This window comes from Pelodiscus sinensis, chromosome 1 (genome assembly GCF_049634645.1).
Source record: "Pelodiscus sinensis isolate JC-2024 chromosome 1, ASM4963464v1, whole genome shotgun sequence".
NCBI lineage: Eukaryota > Metazoa > Chordata > Testudines > Trionychidae > Pelodiscus > Pelodiscus sinensis.
Genome location: NC_134711.1, coordinates 316,457,424 through 316,482,505, shown reverse-complemented (window position 1 = coordinate 316,482,505; position 25,082 = coordinate 316,457,424). Strand labels below are relative to the sequence as shown.

General features: G+C 44.7%; 1 protein-coding gene across 6 annotated transcripts in view; it reads right to left on the bottom strand.

The window, feature by feature from the left end:
- The window catches only part of GAB2 (GRB2 associated binding protein 2), a 174,526-nt gene that overhangs the window by 76,562 nt on the left and 72,882 nt on the right, over window positions 1–25,082 (bottom strand). The window contains exon 1 of one of the 6 annotated variants that reach the window (XM_025189115.2): window positions 3,987–4,208. The exons of the other annotated variants lie outside the window; for them this stretch is intronic. Coding sequence (XP_025044900.2) covers window positions 3,987–3,998 — 12 coding nt within the window. The 5' untranslated portion in view covers window positions 3,999–4,208. Of the gene's footprint in view, window positions 1–3,986; window positions 4,209–25,082 lie in introns of those variants that run through there. 6 annotated transcript variants of the gene reach the window in all.

Here is a 25,082-nt window from a genome sequence, read left to right as displayed (position 1 = left end):
TGGAAAGACATTAGCAGCAATAATCACAATGGAATGCATTTCAGCAATGCAAAAGCACTGCCTACCCTTTGGACACAATGCTTCAGAGAGGATGCTTTTCTTAGACATCCCTGAGAGGCGGTCTGTCTGTCGAGGTTTTACAGTAGCAGACTATGTGTCAGAGAGCTGCCTTTCTCAAGCATGTTTAAATGCCAGTATTTGAGGGGTAAACAAAGCCAACGTAAAGCTGCTGTTTTTTAATATCAGGACTCATGCCAGGAAGATCTGTGGAGAATCCAAGCTTCACTTGTTTTCAAAATCTTCTGTTCCCTGAAACGGATCAAATTCTGTAGCAAATAAAACATTATTGGTTCTCAAAAGCACGGCTTGCCTGTGGCCATCAGGCTCTGCTATTCAGAACTATCCCTGTCAAGGTTACCCCCGTGCACAGCCTCTGGGGGTTTGTGATGCCTTAGGCAAACTGGAAAATAAATGTGACTCAGGACCCCCCCGAATGGCTCGCACAGTGAACATTTCGCTGCTTCTGATATGTTCCTCCCCAAAGCAAACACCTGTTTTTGGTGTAGAAAAGTGCTGGCTGAGTGAGACACAATAGAAGGGCTGGTTTTCAGATCATCTGCCTTTTGCCAAGAAACACATGTGTTCACAGAATGCACGTTGGCCTGGCTGCTGGAGGCAGAGAGCGGGGTTTAATCTGTGAGTTGAGCTGGAATTTTTAAAACCCTAAACCAAACTGGGCTGTCATGTTAGCTCTGACACCGTTCTGTGAAACAGGCTCGGAAGAGACAGGTGTGCCGCTTGGGCTTGGGGACTGCCTAACAGGATCACTAACATTTCACACTTTCTAGCTAAATTGTGGCTCTAAAACAATAGCCTTCCTGCGGGTGTGGTTCAGAAGTGCCCCAGCTCAGCAAGAGCTCACCTGCTTCCAGACCCTGTAAGGTTTCTGCAGAGATCCTAAGCACTGGGTGCTCATCCCACCTAAATAAATCCCATGAGAAACAGTGTGGTCTTGTGGCTGCAGCCCAGGTTGGAAACTCCGAAATCCAAATCCTGATTGTGACACTTTCCCTCTGTGGTCTTGGGCAGGCCGCCTAACCTCTCCATGCCTCAGTTTCCCCCTTCTGTGAGAGGGGAATAATAATCTTGATTTATCCATCTTACAAGAGTTCTGGGAAGGTGGCGTTGCCCTTGTTTGCATGTCCTTTTGAACATACAAAATAAATAGAAATTTAAAGCCAGGTGGGAACAACCATTGTGATCCTCTAGTTCAGAGCTAGTCAACATTGGAAACCCCAGGTGCCACAATGATACTCACAGCACATGCTGAGGGCTGCAACTTAAGTGTGGTTGCATATACCAGTGTTTCTCAACCTTTTTTTTTTTTTATAAAGTACTGCTTTTTCAAAAAATAAAAATAAAAAATTTCAAGTACCCCCAGTACCTAGTTTTCAGACACACAATTTTTTTTTCTACCATTGCAACACATTTGTTTAAACAACTTAATCGAAACCAGGCAGGCGATGAAATTTTTGGGTGTAAAAAATACAAAAATAATAAAACACTGTAAAACTTAAAATAAAAATTCAGTTTTCTCCAAATTTCAGTTGTGTTGACATACCCCCCAGACTTCTCTCGAGTACCCCTCAGAATACTTGTACCACTGGTTGAAAAACACTGGCATACACGTACAAAGATCATAGAATCATAGAATACTAGGACTGGAAGGGACCTCGAGAGGTCATCGAGTCCAGTCTCCTGCCTTGCCTAAAGATCCAGGGTAGATGGAAAAGATTTGGTTTGGTTCATTACAGAGAGACGGTCCATCTGTGGAGTTCAGAGCTCAGTCAGGCTTCTCTCCTCTGCTCTGACCCTTTTGTGCTGCTCTGGCTGGATCTGGACAGCTGAGAACTTTCATTGCATGGGGGGTGGGGGAGCTCTGAGCCAGCTTCTATTTATAGGTGTATTGTGGAGGGGCCTGGGTGTAATTAGACTAGGACCCCAGCTATACCTCTGACAGCTGACGAAACTTAGAGTAGGTCATAGGCTGCTGTAACCCAGCCTGGGGCAAGTATGATTTGTACCAGAGAATCAGGGAACCATAAGCATCTCCCTGATGGTCTCCCAACCCCCAGGATTACACTGCGTGGATTGTGGTGCAGGTTAGAATCCAGGCTCTAAGTTGGAACATCCCTAATGTTCAAGGATGTTTGGATCCATGCTCTTAGTTTGGGGATCAGGCCTCCTTAGTTGCTTCAGAAACATAACCAGTTGTGAATACTGTTCTGTAACAAATCCTTATTAAGTCTTTCTGAGTGTGAACTTCCCCTGGAGGAACACATATGACACCTGTCTCTGGAACTATCTATGCATGAAGGAAAATGCTGGGCTAGATTCTTGACTGGTGTAAATTGATGCAGCTCCCTTGATTTTATTGCAGCTCTGTTAGTTTACACCATCTGACAATCTATCCTTTCCTCTTCAAACAGTTGCATTAAAACCATTTACATCACACATGCATGAAGGAGAACAAATCTGTTTGTGCAAGATAAACTTGGTGTCAAGCTTGCATTGAATTTACAAAGCTGCATTGGTTGATAAACGGTTTATTGCAGATAGCTTGCTGATCATCTGCCAAGCTAAGTAGAACTGTTTTCATTTTGTGCCTGAGGTTCACATGCTTTTTTGTTGAATAAATGTCAGTTTTATCTATAAAAACCACAGGCAATGAACACAAATTCACCCAAAATATTTTGTTTAGCAGGCTAAAACAAAAAACATAGGCACACACGTGAAAAAACCCACAACCACATGCATTCTGTACAGTCCCACTGCTGCCTTCTGATATTTGATGGTTGTTTTTAAAGCCTGAGCTCCTGGAATCATGGTAATCTCAGTTCTCCTTTTTTTTTTAAAGTTAATTTCTAACCCTCACGATGTTGGAGAAAAGCTTGAAAACATGAGCCTTTATGTCAAGTAAAAAGAATCCCACAGGTATTATTCAAAAAAAAATCCTCATGATTTGAAGCCAGTCTCATGATTTTTGAATGCTTGGAATCAGCCATGACTAACCTCATGTCCTCTAGCACCAAGGGCCTAGCCCAGGGTCTGAAGCAAAGTATTAATTACCATGAGTAATGGGTGGCAGAATCTGGCTCTGAAGATTTCAAATAAATTTGACCCCTGGTACTCAGAAAGTATCCAACTACAGGCTATTTTGATGGCTTGCCAAGAGCCCAAAGGTTGAATCTAATTTCCATAACATGGGGGATACTGTAGCCACTGTCATCTTTAATACAGGAATGGAAACTACAGCCCTGATACTGCAATACTTCTGATCTGAGTGACCTATTGAGATGGCACATCATTTGCTGGGACCTGTAGTAGGCTACATGGCCATATTAATAATGAGGGTGTCTGTAGTCTGCATAGTAAAATTCTCTGCAACTTGGCTGCTACTGATCTAACCCAACTACAGCCAGTCCCTGAGTTACGAACGCATTGACTTACAACGGCTCGTATTTACGACCAACCTCCTATACAGCCGGAACCCGAGTTATGAATGAAATCCGCACTTACGAACAGCGTGGTCGTATGTAAGTGAATGTAATCAGACTTACAAACAGATCGAATTACGACCTAGTGTTTGGTACATAATTCGTTTGTAAGTCGGGGACCGGCTGTACTTGCAGCCGGCAAAATCAAGAATAAAAGAAAGGAAGAAAAAGTTTTAATTGGAGAGCAGGCACTAGGCTGTATATATTCTGTCTGTCTTAGAATAGCAGAGGAACCTAATCATGTTGGTATCTAAATAATGCCAGGGCTGAATTGGTACATCATCATAAGAAAACAGGAGCGGGACACTTAAAACCAGTCTAGAGTGGTATTTGTTTTGGCAGTTTTTGTGCTATCCCAGCAAAAGGACTGTGGCCACAAACCAACATGACGGTGTATTCATAATAAATAATACTTCACACTTGAATTACTTCAGCTTTCATTTATCAATCCTCTCCCCGCCGCTGGCATCCTATCTGGGCTTGGCTGCGCACAAGAAAGTTGTGTCCATGTTACTTATATTGGAAACAATTCAGGCTGTGGAAGAAAACAAGGCCAATTCAAGTCTTGTTTTTGTTGGTAATGCATCATGAATAATTAGTGTACAGCAGATACAATTAATAATAGTGCTGTCAATTAATTGCTTTAACTCATGAGATTAACACAAAAATTGTGATTAAAAAATTAATTGTAATTAGTTGCACAGTTAAACAATAGAATACCAACTGAAATTTATTAAATATCTGAGGATGTTTTTCTATATTTTCACTATTGATTTCAATTACAATATAGAATACAAAGCGTACAGTGTTCACTTTATAAGATTTTTATTACAAGTATATGCACTGTAAAAATTATACATGAAATAAATAGTATTTTTCAATTCACCTCATACCATCCCTTTACTGTGAAACTGTACATATGTAGATTTTTTTCTGTTACATAACTGTACTCAAAAATAAAACAGTGTAAAATTTCAGAACAAGGCTACTCAACTTTGGAAGCCCCAAGGGTTGCAGTGATACTCACAGCACATGCCGAGGGCCACAACTTGTGTGGTTGCATATACATGCAAATATATATGCAAAAATATGCAAATAGCTTCTTTCATGCATTAATACAAAAATTAAGGCAAGACTACACAACACGCAGGCCCCATTTAAGTCTGTCCTGCTGATATTAATAAAATGCAATATTTACCTGATTTCCACCCATATAACAGCACTTTTAATGAACAATGACAGTCCAGGAATTTAACTATTAAAATGCATATCAACAGAAGACCATTCTATTAACTCTCTGTTATGGAACGTGTTTCCAGTGGAGGCCATGTTCAAAGGATCCCACCCATGGGCCGTGTGTTGAGACCCATGTGAACCCAAACTGCACCACGGGGTGCAAACAAATGGGGGCTGCATGTTGAGTAGCCCTGCCTTAGATTCTACAACTCTACTTAGTCCTAGATCTTGTTCTGCCAATTGCTAAGACAAATGAATTTGTTGACATTTATGGGAGATAATGCTTCCTGCTTCCTATTTACAATGTCACCAGAAAGTGAGAACTGGCATTCATATGGCACTTGCAGCTGGCACTGTAAGGTATTTATGTGCCAGATGTGCTAACTATTTGTATGCCTCTTCATGCTTTGGTCACCATTCCAAAGGACATGTTTCCATGCTGACGATTCTCTTTAAAAAATAATGCATTCATTAAATTTGTAACTGAACTCCTGGATGGAGAATTGTATGTCTCCTGCTCTGTTTTACCCACATTCCACCATATATTTAATGTTACAGCAGTCTTGAATGATAACTCAGCACATGTTTGTTTTAAGAATGCTTTCATAGAAGATTTGACAAAATGAGAAGGAGGTGCCAATGAGGGATTTCTAAAGATAACTTCAGTGCTCGACCTAAGGATCAAATTCTTAAAGTGCCATCAAAAATCTAAAAGGGATGAGGCGTGGAGCACACTTTCAGAAATGTTAAAAGAGACATGCTCTGGGCTCGTCTAGACTAAGCGGAAGATTCGAAAGAAGATATGCAATTTCAGCGGGAATTTGAATGTCTTCTTCCGATCTCACCTTTGAAAGCCGAGCGTTTGGGAAAGTAGTCTAGACACGTTTTTTTCGAAACCCCCCCCTTTTTCGAAAGGCCACTTTTCCTCAAAAAAGGAGTTTTTTTTGCCAAAAAACTGCATCTAGACTATTTTCACTTTTGAAAGCTCTGTTTTCGAAAGTGAGATCGGAAAAAGATATGCAAATTCCATGGGAATTTGCATATCCTCTTTCAAATCTTCCATGTAGTCTAGACATAGCCTCTGATGGGGAAACTACAGAAACCAATCCATCAAAAAAGAAAATCAATCTTCTGCTGGTGGAATCTGACTCAGATGATGAAAATGAACATGCATCAGTCTATGCTGGTCTGGATCGTTATCAAGCAGAACCCATCATCAGCATAGATTCAGGTCTTCTGGAATAGTGGTTGAAGCATGAAGGGACATATGACTCTTCAGAGCATCTGGCAACAAGGAGGCAGCACTATCCCCTGCAAATTATAACCAAATTTGTTTGTCTGAGTGATTGACTGAACAAGAAATAGGACTGAATAGACTTATAAACTCTAAAGTTTTACTTATTTTATTTTTGAATGCATGTTTTTTCTATTCAATTCTATATTTGTAAGTTCAACTTTCATGATAAAGGGGTTGTACTATAGTATGAGATGAACTGAAAAATACGTTTTTTGTTTTTTACAATGCAAATATTTTAATAAAATAAAGTGACACTATACACTTCGTATTCTGTGTTGCAATTGAAATCAATATATTTGAAAATGTAGAAAACATTCAGTAGAGGATAGTAGTGCACATACATACTATACATCTCAGAACAATACTTATTGTGTCCACGTCATTCTGGTCACTACTGTAGTGCATTCTGGAAGAACTGTTCTAGTATTTAGACTAGCTCTGTGACAATTCAGTGACCTAACTAAGAAAGAGAAACCTCTGCAGTCATTTCCCTGAACAATCATATTTTCACTTCTCTTCTTATAAAGATTTATAAATAGCCTTTGTTTGCTTCTCCAATATTTGTAACCTAATTAGTTTGACACTAATTCTCAAACTGGTTGTCGAATCCTGGAAACCACACACAGGACAACCTTACACCAATACAACTCACCGGGCTGGCTTTTAGATTTCAGTTCAACTTGGGAAACAATCACAACCTTTTCTTAGCCATTACTATATTAGAGAAACTAAATATATGATGTGTGTTTGGGTGCATGCCTGTGTCTGAAACCATCCTAGAACAAAATAATTTTCTATCTCCGATGCCTGTGGTTCTATAAGACTGCACACCAGCTTTCTATACTTACAGACACACACCCCTTTAGCCGAGCTCCATGAAGAGAACACACTGGTAGCCTCTGTGTGTGAATACTTAGCACTAAGGTCTTACACCAATATACCGGAGGATTATTATCCCCATGTTGTCCATGGAAAACAGAAGAAGAGGAAGGCAAGGTTCCTGCAGCAGAGCTGAGACCAAGATCCTGTTGTACCTTAAGTATCATAAGTGCTGACTCCATGGGTGCTCCAATGGGAAAAAATGGTGGGTGCTGAGCACCAACTGGGAGCCTCCCCATCAGCACCTCCCTCTGCCCCCTTAGTGCCTCCCACCTGCCAGTGGCCTTGTTGACCAATGCTTCCCCCTCCCTCTCAGACTCCTCCTGCCTGCCATGATCAGCTGTTCTGTGGCAAGCTGGAGGGGGAAGCAGGAGGAACAGGGGCAGGAAGAGGCAGGGGAAAGATGTGGCAGGGGCAGGAAGAGGTAGGGTGGAGGTTTGGCGGAAGAGGTAGAAAGGGGGCAGGGCAGAGCAGGAGTCAAGCGTCCCCCTACCAAGGAACCAAAAAGCTAGTACCTAAGTTACGAATTCAAAAATCATGAGTCCTCCTCCCTCCCCTCCCCCCCCCAAAAACCCCCCATGACCGTCTGTTTTTAAAGATTTTTTTAAAACAATATATCTGGGGTTCTTGTTATTTGTCTTCTGTTTTCTGGCCCTTCGGGATTCACATTTTCAGGCTTCTCTCCATAATCATGAGGGCTAGAAACTTACATTAAGAAAGAAGACAGAGAAGAAGAAAGCTAAGCATCTCACATAGTCCTCTGACTCCAGGAACCGAGGCTTTAAGAAAAACATCAAGTAGCATGAGATACGGCAGCCCTCATCACCAACATAAAACCCATTACAACTTCTCCAGTTCTTCATTCTGTATGTTCTCAATGGGCAAGTCCATCCAAAGTCCCATGTAGTCAATTTGAACAAAACCTCAAGTTGTTGGTAAGACTTGGTGTCTACTTGTACAAAGAGAACATGCTGCTGCATGTGAATCTTATTTGCTTTCTTACAGATCTGTTCATTGCAGGGTTGTTTTTACCATGTCAATCCCAGGATATTAGAGAGACCTCGTAGGTGAGGGAATATCTTTTAGGGGACCAATTGCTGTTGGTGCTACCCCTCTGAGACTCTTGATAAAGGACATATTCCTCAGAAAACTGTCCAGTTTCCAGATGGATGGTGTTTGGAAACTGGCTCTTGTATAGGACTTTGGTTATGATTCCTAGGTTTGGCACACTATGGAGTTGGGCTGCTCAAAGAAAAACTAAGGTAGCTAACATCAGAACAATGCTAACCTCCAGCCACATGAAACAACTGGATAAATTACCTGCTCAACACACTGGGCCAAACCCTAAAAAAGGCTCTCCTTTCACCTCCAAGGGTTAAATTTGTTCAATAGGTTTTTTTTAATTATGAGGAAGGACCAGTATCTTAACAGCTATAAAATGTTGTTTGTGTGGCATAAACTTCCACTGTATGGTCCTTTGTTCCTGGCAGGCATGTTCTCCACTAAATGATGTCTGATTACTGACTTTTGGATCACTTAAATATTTTGATTCCTTATACTGTACTTCTTTTTAAGGCAATTCATGAAACAAATAAAAATAACAAAGACTTCCCAGTACAACGTATTTGTCTCGGCTTCTGAAAATCAGGATGATTACTTAATTATTACACAAAGATCCATCTGTGCCTTTTATAAGAAGATTCTACTGACCCTCTTTGCCCACGAAATCTCATACTATATACATGTGTTAGTCTCTACAGTACCAAGGACTACTCGTTGTTTTTAAAGTTACAGACTAACCCAGCTACTCCTCTGAGACTCTTGATAAAGGACATGTTATTCCTCAGAAAACTGGCCAATTTCCAGAGGGATGATATTTGGAAATTGGCTATTTGAAGGGTTTGAGGCCAGATCTGTCATGAGTGGAAACCAGGGACATGCCTTTGTTTTTTGAGCCTAGTGCACTTGGCTGGTGGGGGGGGGGGGGGGGGGGAGAGGGGGAGATGCTTTAGCCACAGACAGCAAAAGATTTATATAGATAGACGGCTATGTGAAGATACAAAATTTGTATCGGCATCTGCAAAATTGAGCCGTGGAGATCTGCATTGACATCTGTGGATGCGGATACCCATGGATCTAAAGCGGATACCCACAGATTTGCATGGCTTTATGTACGGGGCATGCCTGACTGAGTGATGGAGGAGAATTTCTGGCAGTCAGTAAGTAGACGGCATCAAGAGTCTTGCTTCCTCTCTGCCAAGGACCTTCTTGGTGTGCTCCCCATGTGATGTGTTACCAACCAGACCATCAGGTCATGAACTGTGTGACAGGGAAGTTGTACCCTGGAGGAAGACATCTGTGAAGAAGTGGGTGCCAGAAGCAGATGCCTTGGAGACTGAGGAAGGAAACAGCAGCCCAGGAATGAAAGCTTGCAGAGACTGCGTCTCGTGGATCAGCAGTTTAGGAGAGAATCAGAGTGCTTGTGGTTAGGCGAAGGCGACAAAAGGAGCCACCTGGATCATGCCCTATCCTTGGGGATGGAAGGGTTAATACAAGCGTATGCTTTCCACTCTGAATGGGAGGTAGGTAATAGCTTGTCCTGGCACATGCAGCATAGTACATCACCTTCTCTGCCCGGGTCCTAGTTGACCTGAAGGGGGACACTGCAGCAAAAAACATGCTGATACCATCTAAGCAAGGGCATTCAAACTGCCTTTTACTGGCGAGGCAGTGAGGAATTCACTGACGTCTTCATTACTCAGTCACGGCAATGGCTGATAAGAGGGCCCTGGCTATGGCCATTACCGGGAAACAAATTTAATCAGAAAGAAGAGAGTGTGCTCTGCTCAGGGGGCAGACCGTGGTTAGATGAATGGGTTTGCCTGACCCAGGCACGGACTTCACCCACACATGTGATCACTAGAATTGCTAGCATGGCCTTCGCTGCATTCAGAGCTGGAGTATCCTGCTCTTACCACTGGGATGTAACTCCACTACTCCAGTGTGGGCCTTTGCTCCTTTGTGGCTAGTGCACAAAAGCGCTGTATGATTCTGTTGCAGCAAGCAATGCAGGGACTCAGGGATAATCCTCCCCAAATCAAAATCAGTGCGAGGGGAATCAATGCTGGCCATCTTTTGCCTGCCGTGGATTGGGTTGCCAGATGGTTTCAACAAAAATACCGGACACACTGGACATGACATCACAATCTACAACACATATTATTTAGAAAATACATTTATATTTTCTCAATTTGTTTCCTGAACAGAAAAAAACTCAAATACTGGACTGTCCGGTTCAAAACTGGACACCTGGCAACCTTAGCTGCTGTGGAGCGCTGGAACCTCACCATCTGCCTGGAGGGAACGTATTGCGACCGCACTCTATAAGGGCAAAGGACTGCATAGCAAATGTAAGACAGACAGGCTGATCTCCTGGTTGTCTGCTCTAGGGAAGGTGTTTGCTTATGTTCTGCTGGTGGGTCTGGAGCCCCAGCTACATCAGAAGGATTGCCCCCAACGGACTGGCTTGACGGGGAACAGGTCCATGCAGGCCTGCCATTGAGGGAAGGGGCAAAGGGGCAGATGCTTTGGGGCCTGGTAATTTTAAAGGGCCGAGGGTGCTACAGCAGCAGTGGTGGTGCCCAGAGACCCAGGCCCTTTAAATCTCCGCCGGAGTGCCATGTGGTGTGCTCTGGGCAGCTCTACAGGCTGGGAGGGGGGGCAGCATGAAACTGTCTGGGCAGCACTGAGTTCTGGAGTGGAAGCAGCTCAGAGGCAGACACACACATCCCATTAAATGGGTGCAGCTAGCCTGTTCTGATGTTGGATTCTCAGCTCATCAAGCCCTTGCCCTCCCAAAGGAATGGACCAAGTGGCAAAGGATTGCAATGGCTGACTATTCAGCTAAGCATTGAATAGTGAGTCATGCTTTTCACTCTGAAGGTAGTGGGTTCAAACACCCTTGTCAGACCATACTGGGTCAGTTACGTGAGCAACCCCAGTGCCATCAGCAGAGCTGGGCACATCAAGAAGGGCTGCAGGAGCAGACATTTAATTAGCACCTTTGGCTTCATCACCTGCACTTCAACACCTGGTCTACCACTTTCCAGCAAGCACGGCTTCCAACGATATCAAAGAGCTGCCATTTGGAAACAACCTTGCGGGTGTGTGTCTGAAGACCCTCTGAGTTTAGTGTCTCATACCCCACTGTCAGTGTGTAACGAATCCTATAAAAGGAGGTATAAGATAGCCCATGGGGAAATGGCAGGGCGATGGGCCAGATGGCTTAGTACAGTCATTTCTTACCTCTTGATGCCATGGACTGGATTCTGATCTTACTTATACCAGTGCAAAATCAGGACCAACTCCACTGACATCAATAGGTGATACCAGTGGGAAAACCCAACATAGGAGAGAAGAGAATCAGGCCCTATGTTTCCAGGTCTACCTGAGGAGATGATGATGAAAGAAATGGGGCTCCAAATCCCTTCTTCTTTCACCATGCCTGCTGGCCCCCAGCTCTGTCATTAATGTGTGCATAAATGGCTTTGGGTATGCATGAGTCTCCTCTGCCCCAGCCTCTAAAATCCTCCTCCATGTTTTCATGCTGTGTCCATGACAAATCCCTTCATATGACTGGACTAACACACCATTAAACACATTCAGCCCTCAGCCTTTGACCTAGCAGCTTGGCAGAGAGAACTAACTGCATTTCCCCTGTCAGAGGAATTCACACTCCACTGATGTGCTGGAAGAGCCTCGACATGTCTAAAGGGATTCTGAGCAGCCTGACTGGGTGGTGGGGGAGGGGAGTTGAGTCTGAGACATGAGAGGGAAGAGGCACTAGGTTAGTGGAGAGCACAGGTGTAAGCAGAATCTGAAGGAATGCTTCCATGGCAGGTAGCTGGAGTGGGAGAGAAACTCTGGGTGTGGCTATGTAAATACAACTTGCTCCTGCTTTGCTTAGATTTGTTAGATATTCAGCAAGAAGAAGTGGCATTTTGCTCATTGTAATCAATGTATTTGTGACCCAACACCACCAATGTCTGTACTAAATGCAGGGATAGCTGAAATATGGTTGCCAATGTTTGTAATTATGGGAATGTAGAAAAGCAGGACTGTGCTAAATTGTTCCAAAGGGAAGGGCTCACACTCAGAAGAAAGAGACTTGCTAAGCAGGGGCTTGATTTTCCAAGTTCTATGAGGAGGAAATGAGGGAAGGTTATTCTGGTCAGTAGGCTATTTAGTTTCCCTTTCCTTGCCTAGCCTAACCTCACCTGTTTCCCCCACTGTTCATATGGGTGGATGTAGAGAACTAGAGCCTTTACTGTGGAAGAGAATAGGAGTTTTGAGAGAGATTTCATTGGGCTTTAGAGAGCAAGACATTGGCTGCATTTGTTGCTCTGTATTGGAATATTAATCAGTGTGACAGTGACAGGCCTGACAGTCTGTGTTGTTTCAGCAACCAAGACTAGTCTCAGTCACGCTATATTATCATAACTTTTCCGAAACTGACACAGGAATTCAGGCTAAGCCAGCCTGAGGATTGTGACTTTGTGCATAGACTGTGTGTATTAGATGTATAAGCTGTAGGATCTGGAAACTTTTCTATTATTCACTGAATTAGCATCAATGCATTATTGGGTTACACTCAGTTCCTTCACAATCTGGCACTGACTTCTCCATCCTGGCAGGATTATTCTTTGGGAACCCAAGGTATGTCTACATGGCAGCGTTATTTCAAAATAACATTATTCCAAAATAACAAAGAGCATGTCTACACTGCAAGCCACTACTTCGAAATAATGACGAGCGGGAGGACTTCTTACTCCAATTCCTGTAACCCTCATTTTATGAGGAATAAGGGAAGTTGAAGGAAGAGTGTTCTTCCTTTGGCTCCTTGCTGTGTAGACAGCACCAAAAGCCGAATTAAGCTATTTCGACTTCACCTACGCAATTGACAGAGCTGAAGTTGTGTAGCTTAATTCAACATATGCCCTGCTGTGCACACGAACCCCAAGAAAAGCAGACAGTGGTGAATTTCACTGAAGACAAAGCCTTTTTTCTCACTCTCACTGTGGTCATTTCAGCACCACTTTGCGAAAATATTCCTGACCGAATACCATTTAGTAACAGGTCTGTTGTCAGTGTTTAGTTTACCATGCTTCTGGGCCAGATCCTGAGCTGGTTTAAATCAGCATAGCTCCATTGACTTTACTAGGATGACATCCATTTTAGGGATGTGAATGACTAGTCGTCTATCTGATAAGCAAATGCTTATCAGATAGTTGAGTTGACTAGTCGCTTTCCTCCCCTTGCTGCCTCTATCACAAAGAGGCAGTGGGAGTGGGTGTGGGGATGGGAGGGTATACTTCAAAGCAGCAGTGCTGCGTGGAGCCTGGGGCCAGACCCTGGGCTCTACGTGGTGCTGTCACTTTGAAATACCACGTGCAGCCTGGGGCCAGCTGGGATGTCCCCAAGCTGCATGTGGCGTTTTCAAAGTGGAAGTGCCACATGGAGCCCGGGATCAGCTGGGAACTCCCATATTGACCCAGGGCTCCATGTGGCACTGCCGCTTTGAAACGCCGTGTGGAGTCTGATGCTGGACTCCCCACTGCGTTTCAAAGCAGCAGCGTCGTGTGGAGCCCAAGGTCCCCAGCTGACCCCAGGATCCATGCGGTGCTGATGCTTTAAAACACTGTGGGGAGCATGGGACCAGCAGGAGACTGCCCAGCTGGCTCCATGCTCCCTGCAACACTTTCGCCTTTGAGATGGAGGTGCCCTATCGACTAATCGAATAGTTGATGCAAATTGCATCGACTATTCGATTAGTCAGTTACTTGAAATTTAACATCCCAAATCCATTTACCTTAGCTAATGGTGGGGCCATTAATAATTTGAGTCAAGCCTCTATGTAGCTGAGTTCTTTGATTCAAGGGAGCTGTATAAGAACACAGCAAAGTACTGAGTGAACTGGGGTACCATCTCTTGGCCTTTGTAAGGGGGGCTGCCTCCTCAACTAATCCAGGCATAGCACAAGGAAGACAGCAGTTCAGTCTGAGTGGTAGTATGAGTGTGATCTAGTAGATAGGATACTAGAATGAGAATCAGAAAACCCAAATTCTACCCCTGTCTCTGCCACTAACCTGTGGTGTGACCTTGGGCATGTCACTTTGCTTTTCTGGTGTCCTTCCCATTCTTTTGTTTGTCTTCTCTCTTTAGAGCATGTACAGCATCTAGCATATTGGGGCTATGATCTCAATTTGGAACTATGCATCATAGAAATAATTATAGATTCTAGTGCCAGAAGGGACCATTGTGATCATCTAGTCTGACCTCCTGTGTAGCAACACCAGAGAACTGCCCCCCAAATAATTCCTAGTGCTAGTCTTTTAGAAAAATATCCAATCTTGATTTAAAAGAAAACCATGCTTCACCAATCTATGAGAATCCTTTGAGGCTGTCAACAAACAAGGGGGAATCTGGTGAATACTTGGACTCTCAGAAAGCTTTTGACAGGTTCCCTCTCTGAAGTCTCTTATGAAAAGAAAGCTGTCTTAGGATAAGAGAAGAGGTCCTCTTATGGATCAGTAATTAGTTAAAAGACAGGAAATAAAGGGTAGGAGTACGTGGCAGGCTTTCACAATGGAGAGAGATAAATAGCAGAGTCCCACAAAGATCTGTACTGGGCCAATGCTGGTCAACATATTCATAAATGGTCTGGAAAAAGTGTGGCAATATTTGCAGATGACAGAAAATTACTCAAGCTAGTTAAGTTTAAAGCTGACTGTGAAGAGTTCCAAAGGCCTCTGACAAAACTGAGTGACTGGGCAATAAAATGGCAGATGAAAATTCAATGTTGACAAATGCATATTGAAAAACATAACCCCAAATGTACATACAAACGATGGGGTCTAAATTTGCTGTTACCACTCAAAAATAAAAGCTTTTGGAGTCATTGTGGATAGTTGTCTGAAAACATCTGCTCAGCATGCAGCAGCATTTAAAAAAAGCTAAGATAATTTTAGGAACAATTAGGAAAGGGATAGATTAGACAGAAAATATCACAAGGCCACTATATTAATCCAGGATATATGTGCAGTGCTGGTTGCCGTATCTCAAAAAAGATATATTAGAAATGGAAAAAGTACCAAGAAGGGAAAGAAAAATAATTAGGGCTATGAAACAGCTTCCATAGAAAGAGAGATTAGCAAAACCTGGGACTGTTCAGCTTGGAAAAGAGATGACTCATGGGGATATGATAAGAGGTCTGTGAAATCATGACTGGTGCAGAGAAAATGAATAAGGAAGTTTTATTTACATCTACATACCACAAGAATGGGTCACCCAATGAAATCAACAGGCGGCAGGTTTAAAACAAACAAAAGGAAGTATTTCTTCATTCAATGCATAGTCAGCTGGTGGAATTCCTTGTTAAGGGATATTGGGAAGGACAGAAGCATAATTGGGTTAAAAAAGGAATTAGATAAATCTGTCACTAGAAGGCAAGTTTTCTATTCCTTTAATCATCCATGTCTCTCTGTCCTTCTTTATCAATATTGTTACTGAATTATGAATTAACATAACATAAGAATGGCCGTACTGGGCCAGACCAAAGCTCCATTTAGCCCAGTAGCCTGTCTGCTGACAGTGGCCAGCACCAGGTGCCCCAGAGAGGGTGGACTGAAGACAATGATCAAGCTATTTTTCCTCCTGCCATCCTTCTCCAGCCTCTGACAAACAGAGGCCAGGGACACCATTTCTATCCCCTGGCTAATAGCCTTTTATGGACCTAACCTCCATGAAATTATGTAGCTTCTCTTTAAACTCTGTTATAGTCCTAGCCTTCACAGCCTCCTCTGGCAAGGAGTTCCACAGGTTGACTACACGCTGTGTGAAGAACTTTCTTATATTAGTTTTAAACCTGCTACCCATTAATTTCATTTGGTGTCCTCTAGTTCTTCTATTATGGGAACTAATAAATAATTAGACACAATATTCCAACAGTTGTTGCACCAGTGCCAAATACAGAGGTAATTCCTACCTACAATTCCCCTCTCTGCATCCCTGATCATATTAGCTCTTTTGGCCACAGCATTGCACAGCAAGTTTATGTTCAGCTGATTATCCTCCACTACCCCAAATCTTTTTCAGAGTCGGTGCTTCCCAGGACACAGTCCCCCTTCCTGTCAGTATGACCCAGATGCTTTACTCCTAAACATACGATTTTACATTTAGCTGTATTTAAATGTATACTGTTTGCTTGAACCCATTTTACTACGCGATCAAGGTTATTCTGTATTGCTGACCTGTCCTCTTCATTATTTTCCACTCCTCCAATTTTTGTGTCATTTACACACTTTACCAGCGATGATTTTGTGTGTTTTTCCAAGCTCCAGCATAAACTCTGGAATCAATCTAGAAGCAATCCTCAAGGAAAAGACATAAAGGAAAAACTAAAGGGCAGAATCAATCCTTAGTTGCACCAGGATGGAATTGGCCTAAGCACCCATTAACATGCCATGATTTTGGGGCTAACATCCAGACAGAAGGCCACGGCCAGATTAACTCTCTTGTGGACCTGGGGCTATTAAATTTTGTGAGCCCCCTGAATAAAGTCTTTGTCCTAGTTTAAAACAAAATGATCACAATTATGGCATTTAATGAGGCTCTTAATGCTGTACTAAACTTACCTTTTAATTAGCATAAAGACATTCTGTGGTTACATTTTAGTCTTAAAACATGCCTCCTTCTTACCGAAGCACAGGTGTTATATTAGTTTCTTTCTGGAAGGGATTTTGGGTGCAGGAGGGGGCTCCAGGCTGGGGCAGAGTGTTGGGGTGCAGGAGACGGTGAGGATGTGGGCTCTAGGAGAGAATTTAGTGCAGGAGTTCATGTCAGAGCACAGAATTACAGAATTTAACTTGTGTTTCCCATACCTCAAGCTAATGCCCTAACCACTGCACCATCCTGCGTCTTATTAAACTTAACACACAAGGAGGCCATTACATGATAAGGTCTATGGTGTGGCTTAGGCAAGGAGAGATAAAGACTGTCTGGCATAAGATGTATCAAATATAGTAAATAATGTAACATGACCCAAGGGGAGGGGGACGAGGAGAGAGAGAGAGAGTGTCCGTCCGAAATACTGAAAAACAACAAATGGTCTGGTAGCACTTTATAGACTAACGAAACATGTGGATGGCATCATGAGCTTTCGTGGGCACAGCCCACTTCTTCCATTGACAAGAGTTATAAGTTGGGGCTATGAAATACCGGAGAGCGAGCGAGCGAGAGAGAGTAATGTCAAGCTCATGCTAATCCAGTCAGGAAGATCAGATCAGCAGAGCCCCTTCAGATGTCCTGCATTCTGATGCGGTGAGGCTGAGTCATGATGTACTGTCACACCGGGTCTCATAGAAATGAGTGCAATTATTACTGCACAGTTCTTCCAGCTCTATAAGCCAGGCCTCTGTGTGTGAAAACACTTCCCCAAGACTCACATAGAGGGATCTGAATGCTCTGTTACATTATCAGCCAGCTTTTGTTTCTTATATTTTTTTTATCTCAGCCTCGGTGCCTTGGTCTACTCTAGACAATGAAAGTGAAGCTTTTATCAAAGGCTATTATTGTTTTTTCATCCACAACAACAGTTTTGATTATAGCCAGGTTTCCTGCATTTAGACCTCACTGTGACTTGAGCGATCCCTGAATTCCTAGCAAAACAAAGCCTTGCTCGCAATAGCTCACCCTGGGCGAAATTCACTCCTGTGAAGAAGAGCAGCAGAGGGATCCATTAAGTCCCATACCTTTAAGGCTTAAATGAGGCATAGATCTTGAGCTGGCTCATTGCACATGGATATTTTTAGTCTGTTGGATCACAACATTGCTAATGCTCATCAATGATGCAAAGCCAACATCTCTGGAAGGAAAAGCCCTTGACTTTTAACCCTGGTCTACACTGGGGAGTTATTTTGAAGTAAGAACTCCTGCATTCCAGAAGGAAAAAACACTTATTTCAAAATTGTTATTTTGGGAGTTATTATTTCGATACAAGTTATTTTGAAATAATGTCCTAGTGTAGACATGCCCATAGAGACAGTGCAGTGCCCATGTGTCCCACTGTGAATCACTCCTTTCACACGGATTTCCCTTAACCCTCACTCAGAGGAGATAAGAGACAGTGGATATGGTCATTCCATGCAGATGTTAATGTCAGTATAATGCCAGTTAGGTCTTTGGTTTTCTGAGCAGTGCCCAATTACCACGTGAACATAAGCCCACTATGGCTACCAACTCCTTCTACAACAGACTATGGCAATTCTCAGGCACTTCCAGCGTGGTCTGCGATAGGGATATCAACGAGTAGTCGACTAGACGATTAACCAATAAGCTTAGGTTTATCGGTTAATCTAGATGACCACTCGCATCCTCCCCTTGCTGCCTCTGTATCAGAGGCAGCAAGGGGGAGGAGAAGGAGGGGCTTAAAAGCTAGTCCCCCCAGCACTGGCTCTGCGGTGCCAACTGCCCCTCCCCCACATGCTGCTGCCTCTCTTCACAGCAGCAGCCCCTGTCTGTGAGGGGTCTGAGCTGCCATGGACAGAAGCTGCTTTGCAGAAGCCTCCCCCGCCCTTCCCTCCCACGCAGCTGCCTCTGTATCAGGCAGCCAGTCCATGAGGGAAGCTGGTTTTTAAACTGGCTTCCCTCACGGACCAGCTCCTGCCTGGCACCCCTGATACAGAGACAGCCATGTGGGGTAACGGGGGGTTCCCTGGGAGGGAGACTGAATTGCACTGGCTGCCGGCCCTGCCACTGGGGACTATAGAATACTTGTCTAACTGCTAAGATTTCACGTGGTCATTTGACTATTCTATTACCTTAGTCTGCATTCCAGCTGCTATGCCAGAGCTGAAGGACACTGTAGATCATCGCTCGTTACCTGAGCCAGCCATCCCTGCCCCTCATAAGCTAAAAGACAATTCTCCAAACTACATGTGAACAATTTGTCCTCAGCCGACACCTGTTTACACATCTAGAGAACCTTTTAATCCAGCCCGTCTTTTGCTAGCAGCAGGTGGTGTTTGTTTGCTTTCAGTCTGTTTAGTTGTAACAGATCATCTCCAATGTGCAGAGAGCAAGGGTGACAAGTGATTCAAAGGCGTATCGTTCCATTGTTCAGTCAGAGGGGAAATGAATCTGTTCTGCTATAATAATGCCTTAAGCAGACTTTCCTTTAATATTTACTATATATTTGAAAGAGTTTGTGTGTGTGTCTGTCTGTCTGTCTGTTCAATTACTCCTCCTAAACAGTAAGCGCTAGGAACACCAAATTCGGTACACAGCTTCTTTTTCTCATAACTTAAAGCAAAGTCAGGGTTTGGTTTTGCCAGGAAAATGGATTGTGCCTGGAATGGGATTGCGTCTCATAAAACCATACTGAAAAGAGATAGAATCACCAGGAATGTAAAAGGGCTGTCTGGGGGAGCCCCCTAAGCTGGGACTGTCCCACCCCTGAGACTTCCACCCCTCAAGTGCCCTCTAGGGAGGGTGGGGCAAGCTGAAGACCCTCCCCCCTGATTTGTATGGAAACATTGCTGGCTGTTCGTCTCTGTTAAAGAGCAACGGGAAAGTGAAGAGTTTGCTACCTTCCTTGCTCTTCCTGGGGAGCACAGAGAGCAGGAGAACCTGGACCTCTCCCAGCCGGGGGACATAGACCCCTCCCCAGCAGTGCCAATTGGAGCGGCAGCGGCCATGAACAGGTGCTTCTCACCTGGCCCCGAGCTGCTGTGATGAGAGAAGGCTGGAGTAAACCCTTCATGCCCAGCCCCACCCCAGAGCAATTATTTAAATGAAGAAAAACAAAAATGAATTGAGTTAAGGACATGAGCAATGCGGGGTAAATCTTCTACATTCTGCAAAAGCAAAACTACCCCCACAATCCCTCAATCACCAACAGTCTGGCCAATACATAATAAGCCGCCACTTGCTGCAACCACCTATACACATCCTCCATATCCTAGATTCCCCAGCCTCAGCCAGATTTCGGGCTAGGACATGTGAGAGAGGCATTACTTATTACACTGGTGATAGATGCCTGTCTCTTATCCACAGACAAGGGACATCCATCTGCAATCATGCTGCTGAATCTCTCTACAGCATTTGACGCAGTCAATTCCTGCTGTCCCATCTATCCTAGTGTCTGGGAGCCATCAGCATTTGGGGGAAGAGCAGCTGGCTGAAAATGGATTCAGAATAAAGAGCAATAAGCTTAAATTGCAGCAAACCAGGTTTGGGGTGAACATTAAGAAACTTTTCCTAACTTGTCAGAGTGGTCAAGCGACAGAACAAATTGCCTAAGCAGGTTGTGAATCTCCACACAGGGGAGTAGCGGGGAGGGTTAAAAACAGATTAGACAAACACCTGTCAGGAAGGATCTAGTTATTACATAGCCCTCTCTAGGGTGCAGGGGACTGGAATAGAGGACCTCTCAAGGTTTCTTCCAGTCCTATGCTTCTATGATTAACACCTGGCAAATCTATGGATATCCATGGACCATGTTTGGAGAGCAGAGATCAGATGTGGATACAAATTTTGTATCTGCCCAGGACTCTGTCCATAATTCCAGACATCTCAGTCATCAAGTCTTGGGGTCTTCCTGGACGGTCCAATTTCCCTTAACTATCCAAATAAGTATGACTGCAAACAAAACAAAATCCCTTCCATCTACAGCTGGGCAGAAGACTGTACCATACGATATTGGACTGTGGGTTGTCCATGGTGATCCATGGATTTGTATCCTGACGGCTGGATTATTGGCATTCATTTTATCTAGGAATAAAGCTCATCACCCTGATGATGCTCCCATTAGTACGGAACAATGCATGTCACCTCCTGAGAAGCTCATCACCACAGTGCGCTGCTCACTGCACAGGATCCTGGTGAAATACAGAATCAAGTCAAAGTTTTCGGTCTTATATTCATCCTCCCTCCACAGGCCCCAGGTTACTAAAGGACAGCAGCCCACTGTGCAGCCATGGAAGCCCACTGAAACAACGGATCTGACACCCTCAAGAAAGGTGCATCGTCCATAACTTAGTTGAAGATCAAGCACGGAGAACAAATGGATCATGACTCTGCTTATGTGCTTCTCATTTTGGTGGAATACTGGTGCTGACAGGAAAGTGCCTGGTGATAGATTTGTCGTGTCTATACTATACTAGACACAATAAATCGACCCCTGCTGGATCGATCACTGCCCATCGATCCAGCCCATAGTGAAGATATGCCCCTAGACTCCTTAGTGAACTTTGGATAAATCCTTTAATCATTAGTGATAACATGCTTTTTAGGGTACATGTTCTCTGAAATTAACTACTACTGATGGGGACTGGGACTGGGAGGAAAGCTTCCCTGAAGACAGACTGTTTCATAACTGCCTGCTGCAGGATTTCTTGTACTTCCCTTTGAAACAGCTGGTTCTATCCACTGTCAAAGACTAGCTGGACCTAAGCTGAATACTAGGAAGTGAAATCTATTACACTGTGAAAGGGAAGTGGTGGATGCACTAGAATATGAGTCATTTAAAGCCAGTCTGGACAAACCAGTGGAGAATACACTGCTGTGGGTGACCCTGTACAGGTCGTGGAAGCTGGACTCTCATAGGGTCTCTTCTATCTCTGTCCTAGATAGGAAGTTTTAATTTATCCAGAGATACCTTTCATATTTCTCTAGTCTGAACTGCCCAGGAAGGAAACCTGAAGGAAAATAAGATATTTAGCATACCTAAAGCATGGCTGCCGCAGCAGTGGCTGTGAGCAAGAATGGACATGAGAAGTGCTGTCACTCATCACAGATTTCCAAAGTGTAGGGTCCCCAGTTACATTATACAGCTGAGTCCACATGGGTGGCTCCGTCAGAAAGGATGCAACAGATTAACTGGAACGCTGACTGTGGAGCATCCTAAGTTGGATGCATTTCAATGGGCTAATTCTGAAGTGAGTTAAAGTTAATATTTGTGTAGAGTCTTTACTGAGGGTACGTCTACACTACAGCGCTAGTTCGAACTAACTTAGTTCGAATTAGTTAATTCGAACTAAGCTAATTCGAACTAACGCGTCTAGAACTAAAAACTAGTTCGAATTAGCGTTTTGCTAATTCGAACTAGCAAGTCCACATTGAGTGGATTCTGAACAGGGCTTAAGGATGGCCGGAAGCAGTGCCGGCAGGGCATCAGAGGAGGACTTAGAGCGTGGAGATGCTGTCTCAGGCTAGCCGAGGGCTGCGCTTAAAGGGTCCTGACCCCCACCCTGGACAGACAGTTCTAAGGGGTGCCCCGCTTGCAAAGAAGTTCTGGCTTGGAGTGCCCGGAGTACCCACACTGGGCACATCACACCACTCGGCCATCAGCCCGGCTGCACTTGCCACAGGCTGCCATCTGGGGAGAGGGGGCAATTGGGGGGCTGCAGGAGAGCTTCCACCCCCAGAAGCCCGCAGAGCCAGCCCAGTCCTCCCCATCGGGGGCTCGTACCCCATTCCTCCCTCACCTCCTTCCACTTACCCTTCCCTAACCCCGCTTCTTATTGATGTACAAAATAAAGATAACGTTTCTTCCAACATTGACTGTCTTTATTGAAAAAAAACTGGGGGAGACTGGGAAAAGGAGGTGGGAGAGGGGAAGAGAAAGGCTGGGAGAAGGGAGGGCAACTAACATGTTCAGGGGTTGGGAACAGGTCCCAGATGAAGAAAGGCTACAGAGACTGGGACTGTTCAGCTTAGAAAAGAGGAGACGGAGGGGGGACAGGATAGAGGTCTCTAAAAGCAGGGGTTGGGTGGAGAGGGTGCATTCAGAAAAGTTCTTCCTGAGTTCCCATAAAGAAGGACTAGAGGACACCAAAGGAAAGGAATGGGTATCAGGCTTGAAACTAGTAAGAGAAAGTTGTTGTTCTTGACAAAGCAAATAGTTAACCTGCGGAACTCCTTGCTGCAGGAGGCTGGGAAGGATGCAACTAGAACAGAGTTGAAAGGGAAGTGAGATCAAGTCATGGAGGTTGGGTCCATGGAGTGGTCTTAGCCAGGGGGTAGGAGTGGTGTCCCTGCCCAAAGTTTGTGGAAGGCTGGAGAGGGATGGCACGAGACAAATGGCTTGGTCACTGTCTTAGGTCCATCCCCTCCAGGGTCCCTAGGGTTGGCCGCTGTCGGCAGACAGGCTACTGGGCTAGATGGACCTTTGGTCTGACCCAGGACGGCCATTGTAAGCTCAGGGCTCAGGGTCGGGGGTCTCAGTGGACCCCCTTGATTTTCATGCACACCTGCTCCTGGGTGGCCAGGCTGGCAGCTCTCCTGCCCTAGACGGCCACTTTCCTGTGCCTAGTGCGGAGATAGTGGACGAGGTCCACGATGTCCGCACTAGCCCAGGAAGGTGCCCGCCTCTTGCGGTCCAGGGCAAGCTCCCGGGAGCCGCCAGCCTGGTCCCGGCAAGAGGGGGTGGGCTGGGGGGCATCGGGTGGGTGGCTCTGTGCCGTGCCAGGTGCAGGGTCTGCTAGCTGGGTGCTGGCAGGCTTGCACCTGGCACGGGCACCGTAGCCAGCCCGTGCCCCTTTAAGGGGTCCGGGGCCGGGAGGGGGGCATAGAGTTTCCCTGGTGTTGGCCAGAGTGGCCACCAGGGAAACCTGGGGAGGGCTAGCCTCCCACTAGTTCGAACTAAAGGGCTACACAGCCCTTAGTTCGAACTAGCTAGTTCGAACTAGGCGTTAGTCCTCGTAAAATGAGGTTTACCTAGTTCGAACTAAGCGCTCCGCTAGTTCGATTCAAATTCGAACTAGCGGAGCGCTAGTGTAGCACCTATTAAAGTTAGTTCGAACTAACGTCTGTTAGTTTGAACTAACTTTGTAGTGTAGACATACCCTGAGAGACTAGATGAAGGGGTAAATTACACCATCTCAGACTTCTCTGGAGCCCACTCCAAATCTGTCAGAAGTTTAGTTGTCTGAATTCAGAGGTGATGCACTTGCTGGAAGGGGCTGGACCTCAGGAAGAAGGGATGGGGCTAGGGCAGCCAGTCCTCCCCCCGCCCCGCACCGCCCCAGCCAGCCTTCAGAGCCACCTGGAGCACGCTGCATAGTGCTCTGGCTGTGATTTAAAAGGCCTGAAGCTCAGGAAGCTGGGAGCCCCAGGGCCTTTTGACTCTCCAGACCCAAGGGCAACTGCTCCCTTTGCCCCTCCCCATCAGTGGGCCTGACTGGGAGGCATCAGTTTTGACAACTCTCCTGCTCTCCCAGTTCAAATGTGTTTTGGAAAAAAAAGTTTTGAAGCTGTTGAAATGACAGTTTTAAAATGAACCTTTTGGACGTTCCATTCAAAATAGCTTTTCATTCCGAAAAGTTAGCTAATTGATAGTACCAAAAAAGTGATTAAAAAAAAAAGGTAAAAATGGAAACAAATTGAAATTATTGAAAAGTTTCAATTGACCCGGTCTGATTTTTCCCCCCAGATTACCAGTTCACAGAAATTATTGAGATTTTTTTTTACTCTTCATCCTGATTTAGGACAGAGAAAGAAATTCGAAATCTTGAAAGCTCTCATGAGACAGGAAAGCCATTTTCCAGTCAGCACTCCTCAAGGGATTCTCAGGCGCCTAAACGAGCCGCAAAAGGTTAAAGGAAAAGAAACATGGATGGAAACAGAGCTGGAAGAGAGGACTAAGAGAGAGAACACACACTGCCCCTACCCTCCATGACCCCTCCTTCTCTAAAGCAACCCAGATAAAGGCATGGTTCCTGATTGTAAGCACATTAATTCAGATAAAGGGCCGCACCAGCACCAATCATTCAGGAAGCTGTGGATAAATTTGAAATACGGAATACAAGGAGGTACGTAATCACGAGGAATGATCCACCTCTTAGGCTCTCTCACAGGAACACTGCTGTATAATAGACTAGGACCAGTGAGAGTCTTTCTGGGGGAATGGTTCATGCTCCATGGGAAGGAATTTTAGTCTCGGAAAAATTCTCGAGGCTCGTTAATCTTCAGCAAAAGGCTTGTGTGTTGTTTTGTTGTCATAGCACATGCCTGTCTCAGCTTGGATGAAATAGTGATTTGCCTCCTTCTCTAGACGT